At 36.7% G+C, this 22,724-nt stretch overlaps 1 protein-coding gene across 2 annotated transcripts in view; it reads right to left on the bottom strand.

Moving 5' to 3' along the window:
• The window catches only part of LOC122807033 (prickle-like protein 2), a 482,148-nt gene that overhangs the window by 66,725 nt on the left and 392,699 nt on the right, over positions 1–22,724 (bottom strand). The window contains exons 2-3 of one of the 2 annotated variants that reach the window (XM_044077929.1): positions 19,662–19,840; positions 5,779–5,916 (exon numbers count right to left, since the gene is read on the bottom strand). In XM_044077929.1, the coding sequence (XP_043933864.1) occupies positions 5,779–5,916; positions 19,662–19,682 (159 nt within the window). In that variant the 5' untranslated portion in view covers positions 19,683–19,840. The remainder of the gene's footprint in view (positions 1–5,778; positions 5,917–19,661; positions 19,841–22,724) is intronic. The other variant, XM_044077928.1, reaches the window with a different exon arrangement.

The raw sequence follows: 22,724 nt of genomic DNA, 5'->3' as shown, positions 1-22,724 counted from the left end.
GAACTTCATCAGAAACAATGTGATCTCTACTTCCTTCCTTTTATACACTGAAAAAACACGAGCCAAACAACACTGGCAAAATTTTAAAGGTATACACACATTAAAATTGTCCAATATATTTGCTTGTTTTCTTTCAATTTTTCCTTTTTTTGTTTTTCATTTCTCTCATTATTTTACTATCTTCTTTTACACTTAAATATGGTTATATTGCCCTTTTTCCTTGTAAAAATATTTTTGCACATACAATGAAAATATTTTTGCATATATTATAAATCTTTAATTTTTTATCTTGATTCTTTTTATAAATCTTCTATTTTTTCTAAAATATTCCCTTTCATGTCTGTCAAGAGTATTTAAAATAACTTTTTATGTTTCTCTATATTCCTTTCTATCATTTTGTCTTTTTCTATTTTTTTTTTCAATTTTCCCATCTTAAATACATTATTTTACATTTTCTTTAACTGTTGTCCAGTATTCTGACCAATTTTGAAACAATCTCTCATAGTTAAATGATCATTCCACAGCATCATTGTCTCTTCCGAACCTTTCTCATTCTATTTCTTTTCATTAATTCTCTTAATTCATTTACTGATTTTTATTTATTCGTTATTCTCATCTGTCTTGATCCATATTGCTAAATGATACAAAAACATGTTTCTAATGCTTCTTCCATGACAGTTCTCATAGTTTTAGATAACTGAAAATAATCTCCCTCTGTTTTCCTCTCGATATGTACTTTTATGCAGATTGCAAGAAAAAACAAAACAAAATTCACAGCAGCTTCCAAATAAAACTTGTAATCCACAAAATGAAGCAGCTTTTCAGGCAAAACAATAAAGCCCTGAGCAGGACAAGCTTAGAAAATTGTGAAAAAAAACACACAGATGGCTCAGCACACTTCAGTTCACTTTATTCCAAAGAAACACAGCACATTAACGCTCCACCATACGTTTTCGTTTTAAAAATCACTTCCTCAGATGTGGGCTGTTCAAACTACTAGTGCTTTTATACCATTCACTTAATTACATTGGTTAGGTTTATCTTCTGCATCATTTCACCCCACAATAATTCCTTCCTGCCTTTGCTTTGTTCCATTAAAGTTTCTTATATATCATCCTGCAACCCTCCTGACTGGAGAGTTGTAATCATAATTTCTTCTTCACCCTTCACTTCTTCAAATAACTTTCTTTGAAATACCTCTACTGTATCTTCTATTCAAACTCCATTTCTCTTCTCTCAAAAATGGCTTTCTTTTTCAAAATACACAAACATAAATACAGACTCAGCATTCACCTCTATTCTGTTTTCTTTGATCACCGTGTTTTGTGTGACAATCTCCCAGCTGCCACTACACTAGGAATGAATGATCACACTTGATGGCCACATGCGCCATGAGTGTCATAGCAGTAGGGGAAGTTCCCCAACACCTGACCAAATTTTCCATAATATTATACATATCAACTCAGGTCTGCCCTGAAAGGAGGCTGCTAGCATAGTGGGACTAACTTTGTTACCAAAGCATAAATAAATAAATAGTAGCTGTTGACTTGAATCACATTCAACTCCAGGATTTGGTTTTAATGATATAATTGGGATTTTCCGTCACCCACAAATACAGTCAAATTAATTTCTACATTCATATTTGCACTATATAACATAGACATATACAAAGCAACACACACACACACACACACACACACACACACACACACACACACACACACACATAGATATAGATACAGATATATATATATAGATACAGGTGTGTGTGTGTGTGTGTGTGTGTGTGTGTGTGTGTGTGTCAGTCTGTCAACTGAGTATTATTAAAAATCAGAAATATTGCCAGGGATTTAACTTCTGGATCATTGGACCTGGCAAAGCAAATTCTAGCTGAGAAATCTCCGGCATTTTGTTTTGATACAGATAATTGTACATCTTAGCCATTTTAAGCAACGTTCTAACTCACTGTCTAGAAGACTCCTTGTGAGACACAGTGCCCGAATTGTGGGGCTTCCCCATCTAAGGCCATCAAGCTCTCTCCCATATATAGCTAAATCATTTGTATCCTCTGTCTTACCTGGCTTAGCACCTCACATCATTTGGAAAAGTTTCAGCTTTCTTGAGGAAGATCTGATTTTTCAAGCTTCGATAGCAGGCACTATATGTATGCTTGGGGGAAGGATATGACATCTGAAGGTTGGAAAGTCATCACCGATGGTGGCCTGAAATTTTGTACTACACCCTATTACCTGCTGTTGAGTTGATCAGCGGGTAGAGTGCAATGTTTCCTGATCAGCAGATAGAGTGCAATGTTTACTAGGCTGCGGCCATATTTCAACACTCTTGCATTCTAACTATTGTACACACTCATGCCTGGGTAGATGTAGCATCTCCTTGTATTACAGTATAGCAGAAGTGCAACAGCCAACCTTCCTCTAGCTGACTCATTTTATATACCAAATATTGAGAATGTGAATATATGTATTGCATCCTATTTAATTTATAAATATCTAAATTGTCTTAATTGTCATATGTTATTCATCTTAAATGTTCTGTAATACCCTGTCACTTGTTCAAATGTTCTGTTATTACAATTAACTGCCTATGGGCCTGGATCATAGCTAAAAAGGGTCTAAGTACCAGTCCACCTACCCAATTATTAAATGTAATAACTAACTAAAATAAATATATGATCAGATAAGTCCCTTTCTCTACCTCTCTCCCACTCCCCACCTCTCTCCCACTCCCCAGATTGACTGAGCCAGCATCAACTGCCCAGCACAATTCCTTTAAGTCAGCTCTTCCACCTGACAAATACACACTAGTCAAATGTAGATCACTGGAGAACAAGTGAGAAATGTAATCCTCTGCACCTAGTCGCCAGCCTAAAATATTAAAATGCTCAATCCTAAGCATTACACATTAAACCAGTAAGTAACAATGTAATGTAGATTTCAATGTTCATGAAGGTAATTGGCACAGAAAATAATTTACAATTGTATTATCAACTAACTAAAACTTCTCATGTAAAACAAGTAAAATCTTGAAAGAAAGAATGTTTCTCATACCCTGACTGCAGTAGATTTTCCAAGATAGGTGGTAATGTAAGGACTTCACAAAGGAAGACTCTGTCTCACATTTCCTAATCAGGAAAGGCAGGTAACTCCAAAGGGCAGTGGCAATGTAATTAAAAGTGATCCTGTCAGATGTCTTTGTCAGCCACTTGGAACAAACACCAGTTCCTCTCCTAATGATCTAATTCATTGGCAGAGGCACTGGGATCCAGACTATGTAGGACATGGAAGGTAGATATTAAAATCTGAAAACATATTTGATCTAAATTGCAGTCAGCACAAAGCATGTATCACGGGGGTGACATGGCAAGTTCTGCATATCCAGTCAATAACCTGGCTGTAGAATTTTGCACCTAGTTGAGGCCAGCCAGATCACTATCTAAAAGTCATGGTAAGTGACACTGCAGGGCAATATCAGGGCAAGCATCACCAATCCCAAGTTCAAAGCTGGTATACAGCATTTGATCTTGGCTATAGTCTTCAAATGGAAGCAAGAAGTTCTGACAGCACCTGCTCATGAATATCATTTTGATGACATAGATTTGGTCCTTCAATGTCAAGGATAAATCCAACATTCTAAATGCAGAAAACAAAATCTAACTATTTTCACAATTATGTAATAAAGGGGAAGGACAGAGGAGGATTAGATCATCTGATGATGACATTGGACAAAAATGAGCTTTTATCTCAGCTGAGTTGAGTTTCACATGCTTTGTGAACATCCAATCAAGAATCAAATGCAGAAGGTATAACACCAGTATTAAAAAGGAAAAAATCCCTTACTGAACCCAGACAGCCCATGCTCAATTAGCAGTACAGGTGTTGGTGGGACTGGATTGGGGGAAGATGGGGGTGAATGGCTGACACCAACTTGCCCATTAGTTCACTGTAATATCAGCATTAAGAGCCAGGTGAGTCCCATGCTGATAGTGGTATACTGCTTGTTCATGTGGTTGCTAAGGCATGGAAGCATGCGTGTACATCTCATAGGCATAGCTGATAAGACTGACACTGGGTGGGAGGAGTTAGGGCATGCTCTTTGACAGCTGTATGATACTGCATCAATGCCCTCAGTCTCTTCTCACTGTTCACAGGTATGGGTCAGGTTGAGTCCAAGGAAGGCCAAGGTGGGTCCAGTAGACTAAGTAAACTAGGAGAGGTGCTGGTGGTAGCTGATGGTCAACTGCAGGGAGAGGAGAAAAAAACTGAAGACATTTCCAGCAGGGCTAAAACATCTCTGTCTACCATGATCTCCCTGAGTGGCAGCATTAACATGGTGATCAACACAGCAGCCAAAATCAAACTCATGTATCACACTGGGGCTGGAGAACGCAGATGTGCTGGGTATGGCCAGAAAGGTAAGAGGCAAATTGCTTGGGGTCAATATCTGGCAACATGCAATGCAATCTCAGGTGTTAGGAGTCATGGTGAGCTTGCTCATTAAGCAATTCTAACAACAATATTCTGCTGTTTACCTCTAACTCCCTGAACCAAGGTGTGATAGAACAAATAATGGCTATTTAAAAATCATTACCACTCCACTACGGGTTTCAGAATATGACAATATCATTTACAGCATGTACTCTTCTTTGGTTCCTTTCTCAAACTATATTTTTTCTGACCCATAAAACCTAATACTTAATATTTGTGTACAATTAAATGAATTTAAAACTACTAGTTGATAATTCACATTTAAATAAAAAGCAGCTAACTTTTTTTTGCATTTTTTATGAGATATAATGTTTTAGGTAATTATATTTTATGTGCTGCTAAATAACACAGATATGATGGTGACATAATAGATAACTGAAAACACAATAATGATTTAAAGAAGAAATGTACCAATAAAGTATTACTATATATCCATAGGAAAGCTCTTTCTTAGTATAGTGCCATCTAAGATGGACCCAAAAAAGTATGTCACTGGCACAATATGGATGAACACATTTTTGTATCTAAGAATGCTTTAACAGATGGCAGTCCAAATAAATTTTGTATAAAGTATTATGCGGAAAAATGAATAAATGATGTAATACAATATAGTGAAATGCACTTATTCATTGCAGTTATAAAAGATTTCACAGCCCCACTTGAAGAAACATTTAAAAGATTGTTCCCAACTGACCTCTTTCAGTAATGATATTTCCACGGAGAGCATCTTTTGTTGTTGGATGTTTTTACAGATGAAAGATGTTTATATGGTTTTGCTGAATGAGCTGTAATTTGAAAGGTAGGAATATATTGCAAGCTTATGGGCAACTAAAAAGGAAAGTGTACTGCATACTGGGATTTGGACTGGATATATACATATTTGTATTTGTTTTCTACAGCTTACTGTCAACAGTATCAGCAATAACAGTTGGCTGTAACATATAACTGTAATCTTTTATTCACAGGAAATTTGTGTCTTTCGGCTTTTCCTGGGTAGGGGTCGCCACAGCGGAACTCCGGTCCGCTAATGATTGGTAGTTGATTTTTATGTGCCGAGTTACCAGCCCTGACACACAACCTTCAACGAAGATACGCCCATTCATGCATGTCTCCATGCAGAAGACGCTCTAGCTATGAATCGAACTGGACAGCGTCTTACTGTGAGGCGACAACGCTGCCGCAGCACTTTTTTATTCACAGGAAATAATTTGGCCTATATGAACAGACATAGCTTCAAATACACCCAGAAATATTATTCACAATTTGTCCATACCTGCTCACAGATAGTGCCAGTCACTGTTACTGGGAAAGGCCTAACATTACCCCTTCCCAGACTTTCCCTTTTTCTTTGGTTGCTGAAGAGCTTTAACTCTTTTTTTTCTTCCTCATCCAAAGAGTGGCAGTATCGTACCTGAAAAAGAAAAGACAAAAAAAAAGCATTTTGTTTTACATGTAAAAGTTAAACATGTTTCATTTTCAGATGTATCTATTTCAGGTAGTGACAAGACTCTGTCTTATTCCATACAAAAGAAAACTCCTGAATACATATTCCTAGCATGTCAAGCTTGAAGGCTTGTTTAGGAGGCAAAAAATAGAGTTATGACATGTGATATGAACTATAAGAAAATTACTCAAGGAACCAAGAACAGAACAGAAGCAAATAAACTTGCTCATTTGAACTATTCAATAAATAAGAAGTAATATCAAACTCAAGTGTCCCAAAATATCCAAGACCAGTTCTTTGGTACATGCTTTATGGCAATATCAGTAGAAGTGTGATTAATGTAGCACTATGACCATAATTTGTGTATTCATTGTTTATATAGCTACACAAAATATACCACAGCTAATAATATTTCATGCATACATTTCCTAATGCTGCAACAAATAATATGTAGTACTATAGCATGTAATGAAAAGGTACAGAAACCAACTTAAATAATAATTAAATTAAATGAAATAAGTAAAAAATGGCTTGATTTTAATTCACTTCTTAACATTAAACATTGAGCTTTCCAGTGTGAGTGGCAGATGAGGAAAATGAAACTGTAGCAATGAATGTGTAACATAAAAAGAATGAGGAAGACAGTTATTCTGAATGTAGTGCTAACATAGAAAATGGAGGCAGAGGGACAGAAGATGATATTTTGCTGTCAAACAGTTTCTGCCACCAAATGATTTAATACCAGGACAGGGACAAAAAATTCAGATTCCAAAATTTAAGTATGAAAACGCAGGATGGCAAATTATGAGAAAAAAAGGGCAGAGAGGATAGAACTGGAAAAAGTGAGGATGATCTGTAAGGTAAATGATCTGTGTGATAGTTTAGATGGTGCAGTGGTGCAGCAGTTGAGCTGTCGCCTCACAGCAAGAGGTTCTCTGGTTTGATTCTCAGCTGGGGTGCCTTCTGTGTGGAGTCTGCATGTCCTCCCTGTGTCCAAGTGGGTTTGCTCCAGGTGCTCTGGTTTCCTCCCCCATTATAAAGACATGCATCTGGAGCGTTTCTCCCCAGGCCTCAACTGAAAATGGGCTTTGCTCCAAGTTGGACTTTCCTGGTAAACAAATGTTAAATAAATAAAATAAAATAAATATTGTAGAGTAGAATGGAGTAAAGGATGGAAAGGCCAGAGAAGATTAGAAAGAAAAGGATGCAAATATGGTTAAAATGTGACATGAGATTCACAGTAGGGTTTGAGGACAAGGACTAAGTTCATTAAAATGAAAGGAGAACAAACTCAGGGAAAGCTAAGATATGGAAACACAAATGTAGATAACAAACATCATTAGAGCAAAGCAGAAATGGAAAGAAAGGGAGATAGTGGTGTGTATGTGGGGGGGGGGGGTGGCACAAAAAGAAGAAAATCATTCCCCAGGCATTTGGAGAATAGTTAAAAATAACATGACTATAACAGAGAAAACAAACTCAAGTGCCATGTGGACTACTACCTTGGATACTTAAGCAGTTACCTAGGATTATAATGGGATTCATTATGAATCTTGTCAGCAGATCACTGAAAGAGGGGGTTGTCCCAGAGGTTGGCACAAAAAGAAGAAAATCATTCCCCAGGCATTTGGAGAATAGTTAAAAATAAGATGACTATAACAGAGAAAACAAACTCAAGTGCCATGTGGACTACTACCTTGGATACTTAAGCAGTTACCTAGGATTATAATGGGATTCATTATGAATCTTGTCAGCAGATCACTGAAAGAGGGGGTTGTCCCAGAGGTTGGCACAAAGAAGAAAATCATTCCCCAGGCATTTGGAGAATAGTTAAAAATAACATGACTATAACAGAGAAAACAAACTCAAGTGCCATGTGGACTACTACCTTGGATACTTAAGCAGTTACCTAGGATTATAATGGGATTCATTATGAATCTTGTCAGCAGATCACTGAAAGAGGGGGTTGTCCCAGAGGTTGGCACAAGAAAATCATTCCCCAGGCATTTGGAGAATAGTTAAAAATAACATGACTATAACAGAAAACAAACTCAAGTGCCATGTGGACTACTACCTTGGATACTTAAGCAGTTACCTAGGATTATAATGGGATTCATTATGAATCTTGTCAGCAGATCACTGAAAGAGGGGGTTGTCCCAGAGGTTGGCACAAAGAAGAAAATCATTCCCCAGGCATTTGGAGAATAGTTAAAAATAAGATGACTATAACAGAGAAACAAACTCAAGTGCCATGTGGACTACTACCTTGGATACTTAAGCAGTTACCTAGGATTATAATGGGATTCATTATGAATCTTGTCAGCAGATCACTGAAAGAGGGTTGTCCCAGAGGTTGGCACAAAAAGAAGAAAATCATTCCCCAGGCATTTGGAGAATAGTTAAAAATAACATGACTATAACAGAGAAAACAAACTCAAGTGCCATGTGGACTACTACCTTGGATACTTAAGCAGTTACCTAGGATTATAATGGGATTCATTATGAATCTTGTCAGCAGATCACTGAAAGAGGGGGTTGTCCCAGAGGTTGGCACAAAAAGAAGAAAATCATTCCCCAGGCATTTGGAGAATAGTTAAAAATAAGATGACTATAACAGAGAAAACAAACTCAAGTGCCATGTGGACTACTACCTTGGATACTTAAGCAGTTACCTAGGATTATAATGGGATTCATTATGAATCTTGTCAGCAGATCACTGAAAGAGGGGGTTGTCCCAGAGGTTGGCACAAAAAGAAGAAAATCATTCCCCAGGCATTTGGAGAATAGTTAAAAATAAGATGACTATAACAGAGAAAACAAACTCAAGTGCCATGTGGACTACTACCTTGGATACTTAAGCAGTTACCTAGGATTATAATGGGATTCATTATGAATCTTGTCAGCAGATCACTGAAAGAGGGGGTTGTCCCAGAGGTTGGCACAAAAAGAAGAAAATCATTCCCCAGGCATTTGGAGAATAGTTAAAATAAGATGACTATAACAGAGAAAACAAACTCAAGTGCCATGTGGACTACTACCTTGGATACTTAAGCAGTTACCTAGGATTATAATGGGATTCATTATGAATCTTGTCAGCAGATCACTGAAAGAGGGTTGTCCCAGAGGTTGGCACAAAAGAGAAAATCATTCCCCAGGCATTTGGAGAATAGTTAAAAATAACATGACTATAACAGAAAACAAACTCAAGTGCCATGTGGACTACTACCTTGGATACTTAAGCAGTTACCTAGGATTATAATGGGATTCATTATGAATCTTGTCAGCAGATCACTGAAAGAGGGGGTTGTCCCAGAGGTTGGCACAAAAGAAGAAAATCATTCCCCAGGCATTTGGAGAATAGTTAAAAATAAGATGACTATAACAGAGAAAACAAACTCAAGTGCCATGTGGACTACTACCTTGGATACTTAAGCAGTTACCTAGGATTATAATGGGATTCATTATGAATCTTGTCAGCAGATCACTGAAAGAGGGGGTTGTCCCAGAGGTTGGCACAAAAAGAAGAAAATCATTCCCCAGGCATTTGGAGAATAGTTAAAAATAAGATGACTATAACAGAGAAAACAAACTCAAGTGCCATGTGGACTACTACCTTGGATACTTAAGCAGTTACCTAGGATTATAATGGGATTTATTATGAATCTTGTCAGCAGATCACTGAAAGAGGGGGTTGTCCCAGAGGTGTTGTTCTGCATTAGGGATAGTCCAGTATCAAATAATTCCCCAGGCATTTGGAGAATAGTTAAAAATAAGATGACTATAACAGAGAAAACAAACTCAAGTGCCATGTGGACTACTACCTTGGATACTTAAGCAGTTACCTAGGATTATAATGGGATTCATTATGAATCTTGTCAGCAGATCACTGAAAGAGGGGGTTGTCCCAGAGGTGTTGTTCTGCATTAGGGATAGTACAGTAGCATTCCAGAGAAATGCCAGTAGTCGGACTAAACTTGGTGGCTACAGACATCATATAAAAATATCTTAAAGAAAAAGATGTAAATCTGCCAGGTAGGTAGTATCCTTCAGTGTAGTAACCAGTAAGGGTTTAAAGTCAAGTAATTCCATCAAACTAACCTGATCCACTGTTATGATTGTGTAATCTGGATCATAAATGGAGGCCAGACCATAGATGTAGTTTAGCACAACCTTAATAAGATCTTTGACTTTCTTTGAAAAAGGAATCTGTAGAGGAAAGACAAGGGGGCTGGGACAGCTGAAAAAATCGTATATACATAAAGGACTTTTGAATGACGGGAGATACACAGTGGTGACAGTGTGCATGTATGTATGTGTTGAAGGAAAATGCTGAAGAAATAAAACATATCTAGTTGTATTTAGCACTGGGCAGGTTTCTGGATCTCACATAACTCAAAACATGCATGCTGAAGGTGAATCTGAGAATAGAGAACAAAATACTCATCCTTGTGGAAAACAGAAAAAATGAGAGGAACAGTGGAAGGTGAAGGAAAAAGTAAACAGAGACATGGAAACATGCTTGCATGATGATTTGGAAGGTAGCTTCTCATGTGTAACAAAGACAAAAGTTCTGCATCTAGAAGGAGCAACACAGTGATGGAGTATAAGCTGCACATTGGAATAAAGTCCAATGAAGAGAAACAGAAATGGAAAAGTAAAACTGGGAATGGGCTACTAGGAATAATGTGAGAGGTCAACAGCATAGACCAGCAAAACAGACTGTGATAGCAGTGAGACTGCCCCCAGGCACTACTGTGCCTACCTGAGTCGAGATGCAGCATCTTCCTTTCAATGCAATACACAAGTAATTGAGCAGGGGAAAAGAGAAGGAATGCATCAAAAAAGTGCCCTGAAGCAGAACTGAATAAATTATATATATATATATATATATATATATATATATATATATATATATATACATACATACATACACACCCCAACAGATATATAGATATTTGTGTGCATGGATCTTAAGAAGCCTAGCCCTACATTCCCATGGTAATTTTGGTCTTTACATTTTGCATATGTATAACCGAGGGGTGTGCCGAACAAGGATATGTTGGGACATTTATTCCCCTACCCTTCCGGGTTGGGACATTTACATGTTTCCCCTACCCTTCCAGAACCGGTGTGCCAGACCAGGGCTGAATTTATGGTTTCTCATCCATCCATTCATCAAAATTATGTTTGACTAGAATAAGGAAAAGTATTTTGCTTTATAAGAAGTGGAAGAAACATCCATAAAAGCAGCATTGCTGTAATGCTTTCTTGTCTCTCTAACATGTTCTGTTTATTTTGTAAAAGTGAATGAGATCCCTTGAGTGGATGTTTATGATACCACTGGACTTGCATTTATGTAATATTCCTGATAGAATGTGTAATAGGGTCTGTTAAATAATTCTATGCAAGGCAGAGGTCGACCCTCAGTAATCAGTATGATACTGAGAAAAGGGACAAGGTTTTGAGATATTCCAATTTTGTTTTTTTATTTAGACCATTGATTTTTTAGTGAGAAAACTTTGTAGTCATTTCAGACAAATACTTGGACAGGTGGATACCAAAAGGGGTGTTATACTTAATTATCAGTCTAATGAATGCTGAGTGCAGTGGAATGGTTACTTCCCTGGATCTGGAAGCAACACCTTTAGATATAAGCTATGCAATAAAAATATACGCACTTTTGAAGTACATATCCCTCTTACCAGAGACTAGCCAGTACAGTGACAGCTGTCTTGCTTTCTTTTGACTCTTACCTGATATCAGACTGCAAATCATAACATAATTGTTAAAAAAGGCAGTCAGACATGATTCCAGTCTTAGACATGCTGTGCGTCAAATGTAAGTATCAATTCTAGGATACTTCCACTGTTAAACCATCAACAGCTATTGTGGTTGCTATATGGCTCTGACCACTAACCACTGATCATATAACTCTTAAACTACTCCTAAGCTGCTACTTTCTGTATACACTATAGCCTCAACTGCTTGTGTGTGTGTGTGTGTGTGTGTGTGTGTGTGTGTGTGTGTGTGTGTGTGTGTGTGTGTGTGTGTGTGTGTGTGTGTGCACCTTAACCTGTACCTTTTATCAATTGGTTTCTCTCTCACACACCTTCTCCATCTCTGTGGTGTACATTGTTTGTTACCAGATCATACTATGCTCAAACTGTAATTGGTTGCCATATCTGTATCTAGTACATAGCATCACTGTAGCAGTATGTCATTGTTGTAATATTATTGTAGATATAAATTGGATTTCTATTTGTATCTACTTTATATTATTTAACTTGTACTTTATTTGTGGAGCTTTTCTCCCTGGGCCTCCATTGACCTGTGTCCAGTGGACTTTCCCAGTTAACAAATGTAAAATAAATAAAAATAAATAATGGGTTGCACACAGCCAAAGTGATTCACACTTGGGTGGGTATGCAAGTCCTGTGAGCATGACCAATTATATTGAAGTCACCTATGAGAACCTACTCTCCACAGGTATCACTAGCTGGCAGGACACAGTATCCCTGCTAGGGTGGTTTTGGAAGTCTGGTAATATGTACATACAGAAGGCAGTATAACAGTCTGCAGTATAAGAATGCACAACAGAATGTTATACTTGTGAACAGATTTATATTGATAGAGGTAAAAACTGTGTCTTGCTAGGTGGCATACGGAAGCTGTTGTAGATATCAGGTATTTGAGATGTTACAAGCATATATGATAGCAATGTTACCTACATCTTTGCAACTTCCATCCTATCAGAGGATGTCATAACCTGGTAATAAAATGTCATTATCTCCAGTGTAGAGACAGTAATTACATTCGGCTTACACAGTCGCATCCAAGTGTAGAAGAGTCTCTGACTATGTTACAAAACATATGAGCATAAATGTGTCCTATCATTAGTCTAAACTTTTTAAGCCATCTTAGGATAGGGGAATAATGAAGTGTATAATATTTGTGATTATGTGCCCAGGTTCTGGGTGAATGTCATTAGAACAGTAGAGAAAAGTGAAAATAAGTTTATGCTTCCGTAACATATTGTTGTTAAACCCAACAAGTAAGGGATGTCTGACAGTTTTGAGTAGATGAAGTATAGATCTTAATAAAGATGGACCAGTAGTCATTGGTATTTATTAAACATGCTGAATATAATACAGATTATGGATGCAATAGGGCCAAAGACATAATATTAGTGCAAAATAATATTATTTATGTCTTAGTAAAAAAGTATTGTCAGTGATAGCAGTTTTCAAGATAGGAAATGGAAAAAGAAGAGCTAAAATCTACCTTTGGTGAAAAATGGGGTGTAAATAAAAAATTATATCACAGTAATGTGGTTATCAGATGTGGTAGAGCAGGAAAAGTATACTAACATACATAATTTAAGGATAGACTCGAGTTAGGATAGGCAGGTGGTTCAAAATATCCATGCCCCTGCAACCAGGTATAGACACATGGTATTCAAAATTACATCATTAGTTACAAGACTCAGACAAACTATATATGTTTATGTTCAAATTTGTCTTAAACATGCTGAAGACGTACATGTATTACTGTATCATACGAGCATTTATGAGGCAGCTGTATATTACAAGACGTCATTTCACCTCTGTGAATAAATAATTTTGCACAGTATAAAGGCTAGCATTACGTATTACAAGACAATCAGTGTGCCACAACAATGTCATGATCATTCACTTATATATCTTCAATAAAAATACAAAAGAATTGTTAAGCAATAAAATGACTTTAGTGTTTAAGCAATTAAGAGCTACTCAGGCCAAAGAAGCTTGTTCCAAAATTAAGAGATGAGGTGTCTTCTGATCTGGGAACTACACCCTGGAGTAAAATTGTTTGCATCTTAAAAATGGTCTTGTGTTTCATTTTAGGAAGCAGTTTATAACTATCCTAACTGAAATATAAACAAGCTGCAAATAGAGATATACTATACTTGCAACACCTCAAAGTTCAGCTTCTACTGGAGGCTGTCTATATTTTGATCTTACGTTTGTTTACTATGCCATTACTTTACTGCTCTAGTGCTGTCTATAAGTTGTATATGTGGACTTCTACTTTGATTGACTATTTTTTGCTTTGCACTGTAGATGACTTTGTAGTAGGTTGAATACTGTACAAAGGATAATGGGGATAGAGAAGTGCTTATGCCCTGTCATGTGGGTGGGTGCCAGAACCCTTTGCCTTACTTTACAGACTGCCAGCAACTCTATTAAATGGCATGATACTTTTTGACACACCCTAACCTGGTCATATTTCCAAGACTATACCTTTGCATGTGTCTAGAATCATACTATAAACACAACACCGTATTTTAAGATTTAAGCACAGCTAAGGTATTAACTATGCATTTCCCACTGATAAAAATGTAATCTGTGCACAAAAAAGCTATAACAACCATGTGATGTTTAATCACACCCCTAAGAAAGCTGAAATGGATCTTTGTTCTGTAATATTTATTAGTTCTGTAGAAAGGTGTTTTTGATAAGAGAATTTGATCTGACAACAATGTCTCAAGACAAATATAGTTTACCTCTACATTTACAAGAATTTTTTTTAATGCAGAATTATGTGTAACTATTCTCATTAGATGATAGACATAAAACAAAAACAGGGACAGCTTGAATTTGTACATCAAGTTTTCTGAATATTTATTTCATCTGCACTTTCTTTGGAGAAGTTGTTCATTTTTATTAAAAAGTAATAACATCAAAACAGCTAAACTCTGCATAAGCTCATTTAATCATTTAAAAAGGACATGATAAAGTGTCACTGCAATGATGCCATATTAAGTTAGGAAGTCAGATTTCCTAATGTTGCAGCATTTGTACCACTGATCACATCAAGACAATCAGTTTCAAAGACCAGCATTAACATATGTGCTGAGGTTAGACTCAAGGTGTATAATAAAAAAACATTGCTAAATTGCTTCCTACTCCCAGGGACAGAAGGTTTTGTCACTCAATGACAGGGTATTTATAGATGGAATTTTGAAAAAGGCTGACACTGAATGGTAAGATTAGACAGCGAGGTTAAGATGGTGAGTATGTCCTCACTGGTCACATTCAGATATCCATGTCACAAAATAGAGGGCAAGACATGGGGAGCAAACTAAACAAATGGCTGCATATAGAACTGAAGCAAGATTTACAAACACCAAGCCACAATGTCATTTGAATATAAAGTGTTCTAAAATTAGGAAACATTTTTCTAGTGAATGATCATGACATTGTTGTGACACACTGATTGTCTTGTAATATATAATGCTAGCCTTTATACTGTGCAAAATCATTTATTCACAGAGGTGAAATGACATCTTGTAATATACAGCTGCCTCAAAATGGTTCTGTCAAGAGGTCATGTCAGAATCTTGGAAATATCTTTTTTTCCCTGGAATCAGCATGCTGAACTCATCACTGATTGACCAGTAAACAGATGCATGCATTCCAGTGCTATACAGGTGGCAATAGCAGCTTGTTTTCTCACTGGGTACATCTATGGTATCCTAAACACAAAGGCTTATTTGTGGATTATCAAAGAGTCTGGGTTTCAGCCTTGCAAAGGAATGATAACAGGGATGCCAGGCATGATTGCATATTGTAAGTAAAATGTATTAATTGTTTTTATATGTGTATGAATCTTTTAAAGATGACAAACATGTAGTAACAGAAAGTATCTTATACAATACTAGGAAGTATGTGAGAGTAATCGTATTACATCATTTTCTCATCACCATCAGCAGTACTGTCTTGTTTCAAGGAATACCTCAACCACAGTTTATTGGTAGTGCTGAGATGATTCTGTAACCCAATCCCGTACTTACAGATCTGCCTATAAAAATTGAAGATTCTTCCATCTGGGGCACTTGTCCACTATTGAGCATGTTTTTAACATTTTCAAATATTAAAGCAAAGCTTTTTTCATCAAAGCAAGGCATTGCCTAATGAATGTTATGATACCACTGAGACTGTGTGCTGAACAATGTCTGTCATCACATGATTTTCAGATTTGTTCTCATGATGTAAAGTTAGTGTTTATACTGTCCAAACTGACCACCACAGCATCGCAAGTTGTGGCTGATGCAGAACTTGTTTTTGGAATTAAGTGTTGGACATCCAAACACAGTATCTGGTCCAGTCAAACTCATGTTATAAGATCTTTGATCCAGCTGTAGAAAGAGTGGATTCAGTGTGATTATTCATATCAGTGTGGTCACCTTCCACATGATACAGAGAACATAAAAGAGCTTTATTTAATAGTACTTCTTCTGATGGCCCGATCATTAAGTCAGCAACATTTCACATCCATAAGGAAGAGAAGGAATGAAATCAAATGAATAACCATATCATGTGTGTCATACAGTAAAGGTCTTAGTCAGTGAGGACATGATCAAGTGTTTCCACAAAGGAGATTGTATAAGAGTGGATCGTGTTCTGCATGTCACTTTACTCCGTGCATTTCAAGGGCAGGAGCCTAACACTGTTGAGGAAGTTTCTGAATGACTTCCAGGTTTGTTAATCAATGGTAAATTCTTGATAACCATTTGCAAGAATTTAAACAGGTTGACAAAGCACTTTGGTGTTTTAGAAATTTCATGCAAGTTCTAAGCTTCAGTAAGATTTGGCATATTTATCTAGAACAGCCTGGATGTAATGCATCTGTTGAGTACAAGAACTGTGCAAAAGTATGCATCGTGGGGATCAGTAACTGATGACTGGGAAACATTTGTCTTTGAATGCAGATATCAAGGACTGAGCTACCATCCATCCATCCATCCATCCATCCATCCATCCATCCATCCATCCATCCATCCATATAGTATTTATAGCATTGTTACCACTGAGAAGATGACCTGCAATTATGCCCTGAAAATGCTATCTTCTTGCTGTCCATTGAGGACTTATAATTCAACTATTTTATCTGTTTTCTTTCCAATATCTGATGTAAGCAGTCTCTCAGGTATGCAGTCCACACTTGCCTAGATGTCTCACCAGTACATGGCTCAGTCAGCTGACCTAGTTCACAGGCAACAGATGCAAATGCTTACTAAGTAAGAAGTCGAGTCCATCAGTGGTGGGGGACAGTTCTTCGTTTTAAGATACATAGGCATGTATTACAGTCAACTACTGCAGCTTGTAGCATTGTGGCAAATAATAAATAAGCAGTCCAACAATGGCGTGTGATAGTTCTTGCTTGTAAGATACATGGGTGTGTGTCATAATCAACTACTAAAGCCTGTGGTATAGGAGCAAATACTTTCAAAGTTAACAGTCCAATAATGGTGGGTGACAGTTCTTGGTTTTAAGATACGTGGGTGTAAGTTATAGTTAACTGCTGAGGCCTGTTTCATAGAAGCAAATACTAAGTAAGCAGACCAACACTACTGAGTGATAGTTAAATACACTGGTAAATGTTATAGTTAACTATTGAGGCCTGTGATGCAGATGTTGATAGGTGCATGGGGCAATGAAGGTTCTAACTATACTATTTATTTATAATTTGCTAACGTGTCAAACAGGGCTGACCTTTTAATCCTTTCCAGCTATATCCCAAGCTGACGACTATGTCAAAGTATTCACAACATGTAGAACATTGTATACTATGTCAATACATAATGAAGTAATAATCAGTCATATACAACACTAACAGTATGATTGTTCATAGTAAAGTATCAGCAAAGCATTTACACATAAAGTGTCTATACATAATGTGATATCAGAAAACAAACCTTTTGGCAGCCATCAATAAACTTATGCAAAGGTCAAGTAAGTTTCTCCACATAGCATATGGTTACCTGAGCCGCCATTTGCCTACTCTATGCAAGTTACTCAACCAGACTGTATTTCCAAGTCATTCCTGAAAAGAGACACTTGTGTCCAGTGAGCTAACCCATTTAATAAAAAAAGAAAAGGAAAAACTGAGTCATAATAAGGGAAGAAGGAATAGGTAAGCAAGAAAAGGAATATGAGAAGGTAATAAAAGTGTGTGTGTGTGTGTGTGTGTGTTGAGATGTGTTAAACTATGCAAAGGAATAAAACAGGTGTTAACTGCTGAGATGGGAGGAGTCAGATTAGTAGTCAGGTTAAATTGAGTCAGGTACAGCAGGATTAAAAGGAAGCTGAAGGATAGTTTGGAGGTATCTGATAGGGCTCAAAGAAAAAGAGTGGGTTATCTATTACCCTTATGTTTGTTGTACATAGAGAAATGTATAATATGTTCTTATATCCAAGACACAAGGCTTAAGGATGTGATATTCCAAATATTTTCTGAGAGCTGATGGTGGAAGGAGGTGACATTTGTAGGTGATAATTATCATATTTTCCAGCAGCTGACTGTATACAGCAGAGGCAGTTTTGGAGAAAGTGTTGTATTATTAGGACATATGCAGGCCTCCGTTGTTAAAAAAAGTTTCTTCAGCTCAAATGAGGGCAGCTGTCAATTTGCATTTCTAAACTAATCTACTAAGAAAGAGAAAACACAGTCAGAGACAGCAATCAAATGTATCCATTGCTCTATAGCAGTGTTCTCTCAGTGTTGTCTCTCACGTTAACGTACTACATAGCTGGTAGAAGAATGTCCATCCAATTTCTAATATATAATATCACCTAGGAGTCAGTCCATACCTTTTCCTGAGATGCTGTGGCCTTAAAGTTGCTTAAAATCAAAAGGTGCATGGGGTTCCCTCTTCGACAGAGGTTAAGAAAATGAAGCTGCCAACAATTTAGCAGACATGCCTGTTGCTCCTCATTTAATTTAATCTGTCAGCTAATATGACTCTTCTTGCCTCAACATTTAGTACTGACCCCATTTCAGCATACAATCTGTCATACTTTTTGATAACTTAGTTTATATTTTCCATTGTTAGTTTGCAGAAATGTCCCATATTTCAGTCTGATGGTTCACTGCACTGAGGTCTGAAAAATCATTCCATATTCTGTTGATGCTATTAATGAAAATAATCCCTCAAATGAGCAGCTGGTGCTTTAATGCTATGGAAGAGTCAGTGATAGTTTTAAATAATAAAAATAAAGTATATGGCTAATTTATATAAATTTCAATGGAACCACATACTATATCATACAGACTGTTAAAATTAATGCTCAGTTTAGTAGACAAGGCATAAAATAAAAACAATCTGTGTGAGAAACTATTTTTCAAAGGACTTAACAAATTCTGTCTTATTCTAGATCCCTAAATCTTTTACATAAAGTAGTCTGCACATCAGCAATCAAGACAGACAAGTTTGTTATGCAAAGGATCCCCATGTTATAGAATAAGCTCCCTTCTAGTAAATACTGATTGAATTTCATCTTACAACACCAGGTTTCACATCTACATTGGAGGAAATAAATCGACATCAGTAGAGACATTGTTTAGCTACTTTGGGTCTTGACTTGTAGCTGCTGCATGAACTATGAGCTAAATTGAATAACATTACGAACTGCTGGAACATTTTTCTTTTGCACAGTGCTGTCATGTGAGACAGTTACAAAGATTTGCAATTGAAACCTGCAGAACTCATGCGATGCACAGAGTTTTAATGCATATCTGCACGCATGGAATACATGACTGGGAATGGGGGGCACATAGAAAACAGTGATATGTTTATCTTTCTTTACTACTGCAGATTTTTTATTTCTTACATTTTTCTAGGATTTTATAAACTTTGACAATTTCTATATTTGAATTTGTTTTACTCTTACTTTTCCTGTGCTGTCTTCCATCTCATGTGATGAAGTTTTTCTTGGATCAGGAAACGACAGCTACAGCAGTAACGCAGTGTCGGGTTCACAGACCTTAGTATTTGTTTCAGATTCTATTTACACGGTTTGCCGTCAATTAAAATAACTTCTTGAAGTCACGTTTGTTTTCAGAGCATGCCCTGCCAAAAGGATAAAATGTTTTGGCTTTAAAGTATTTTATCAAATCATATACAGAAGTAAAAAGCATATAAATCTCCCAGAACATTAACCATACAGTTTATAAAGTCCCAGAAATCTGTTAAGAGAATAATTCTGAATATTAATCAATAGGTATTTGCCAAGGAGCTGTGATGACTTGCCACATGATATTCCATGGACTGTGTCTCAGTGATTAAAATGAAATGGAAACTATCAGCCATCAACAGAGTCAGCCAACAGACAAAATCAAAATTTACAGAAAACTATATATTATGGAGGGTAAAGCTATTCACTGCACTAGGAAGACCTGTTCTTTCACACTCTTCTGCTATTACATTTTAACTTGGAGATCACTACTGACACTAAAACAAGGGCATTGAAACAGTTAGTTAACCCTTTTTAGTGTGTTCCCAGCTATTCAGGTCTGCATTTGAAGGACCTGGTTGGACACTGTGTTTGTTGGGCTGAGTGTCATCAAGCCATACTGCTATGAAGTGTCAGTCTTCTATGTTCACTACTGTAGTGCTTATGGAAGAATAAAAGTCATACCTCAGCTCTATCATTGCATAAACCTAGCATGTGATAATGTATTTGTCATGACCACAGTACTGCTAGAAGGGACAGAAAATAGAAATACGGAAGAAACAGAAAAGAAAAACAGAATATGCAAACAGAAAAGAGACAGTATGCCCTCACAGTCAGTCTGGACAAACAAACACAAAAAGGATGCACACACACACACACACACACACACACACACACACACACACACACACACACACACACACACACACACACACACACACACACACACACACACAGCAGACATCCCCCTATACACTTTGAAAAAAGTATCTGCCAACAAAGGAAAGGACACATTATCACACTCAAATCAAAACACTTGAATGAGTATATATTTTGGCAGCATCTCTGTTTTATAACTGCTGCTTAAATTTTTGATTGAAAGATGGAACATTACTGGCTATCAGATAAAAATGTAAATTAAAAACAATAAATCACTCCTGCTGACTCACAAAGTTCATAATGAATGTTTACAATGCCCTCAGCAATATCTCTAATGGCATAAGAATGTAATTTCACATCGCCTGGGCAGATGGAACTGCTTTGCTATATGCGCTTCTGTACTTGACTAAACTTCTTAAAATCAATTATGGAATAAGAAACATCTGTCATTGAACACAAAGAGTTGGGCGAGTGCTTCAATTTGCAGTTCTTAAGAGATTAATTCCTATAAAACCTTACATCCTAGCACAGTAAAGAAGTACTGACATAGACTTTATCAACTTTCCTCAACTAGACAGCACAAATATAACTGTAGCAATACACGTAGTTACTCTGAATGTTCTTGTGATGAAACACTGTCTCATGGTCAGATGAGACTATACGACATCTGATTACTGGCAATTTCATTTTCATGTTATTGACAGAATAAATAAAACACTTTCATTTTAAAATGCAAAAGTCTGTACCATTCTATCGATCTTATCAGATAATTATGTTCTGCTCAGAGCTTATCAAATCCTACGTAAACATAAGTGTGCAGAAAATTAATTCTTTCTAGAGTTTATTTAGCAAAGAGGGAAGCTGTCTGAAGGGTTACTTCTTAGTTATGATTTTGAATTTTTGAATTCCAGAAACCTGATAGCCCTGGCAGAATATTCATGTTCATTTTACAGGTGAATTGTAAGAATTACAAGGAGATAAGTGACTTGATTAATGTCACACAACATTTAGTAAGAGGTTGAGAGCATTCTCATGAGCAAAACCTAATACAATTTAATTACTTCGTCTTTGTCAAAATACATACTGGACTCAAGTAATTGTTCTCAGTGCTAGTTCGAAACTTTTAGTCTGCTTACATGACTGCATCGGTCACATAGGATGGAAAGGAGCACATTAGAATCATACCTAATTTTAAATAAAGCCAGTTTAGTTTGCAGCTTACAGTCTTTACACACTAAGCTATAGTGTCAGGCTTTCAGTATGACTTAAGCTTCCAGAGTAACCTAACATGCTCACAATGAGAAGCAGTGAAACATGTCTCACCACTGACACAGTGTTCAGCCAGGAGGAAAAAAATGAAATATCTGCAACATAATACATAAAAGAAAAAAACAAAGCACAGTATGTAGGCACAAAAAAGGAGGATAATATACCTCCATCAACACATTAAAGACAAACTGCAGGAAGACAACAGAGAATGTCACACTGAAGACTACAAATTGAGTATCTGAGCTTCAAGGTACAGTAATACATTTTATAAATATGAGATAGGGCAGATTGTTACAGGTACTGCAAAAGTGAAAATATCAGTACTAATGCAATTTAAGTACACTCAAGCACACAGCACAGCAAAATGTAATCACAACCCCTACGGGCACAGCATTATATTTCAGAAAAATAAAGGGTTACATTACATGGGAATACATCAAGAAAATGATGAATAGCAGGTTTACAATAGAATCTGAAATTCAACTCTTCGTGAGTTTATGAAACAATTGTCGATGTAACTCAGATATATTCTAGGTTCAGTGGTATTTATAATGTTTATAATAGGTAAGTTACAGGACATTAAAATTATTGAGAAGTCTTCAGTGAATGCATAAAGATTGTGATTAGAATATTAGAAAAAAAATACATGCAAAATCAATGTTTTACATGGTGGCCAAACCAATTTGAGTCCGTGCCTTCTCCCTCCCTGGTACTTAATATGTTGCCATTCTAAGTTCACATTACTTGAACAAAAAAACAAATACTTTGATTTTTGCAAAATAAATTAAATCTTTGTCTCTTCCTTTCTTCAGCATATGCAGAGAAAAGCATATATTTAACAACAGTTCTCAG

The sequence above is a fragment of the Protopterus annectens genome, chromosome 7.part0, assembly GCF_019279795.1.
Source record: "Protopterus annectens isolate FY-2018-M chromosome 7.part0, PAN1.0, whole genome shotgun sequence".
NCBI classification, from domain to species: domain Eukaryota; kingdom Metazoa; phylum Chordata; order Ceratodontiformes; family Protopteridae; genus Protopterus; species Protopterus annectens.
Note: the sequence above shows the minus strand (reverse complement) of the source record. Positions and strands in the feature narration are given on the sequence as shown.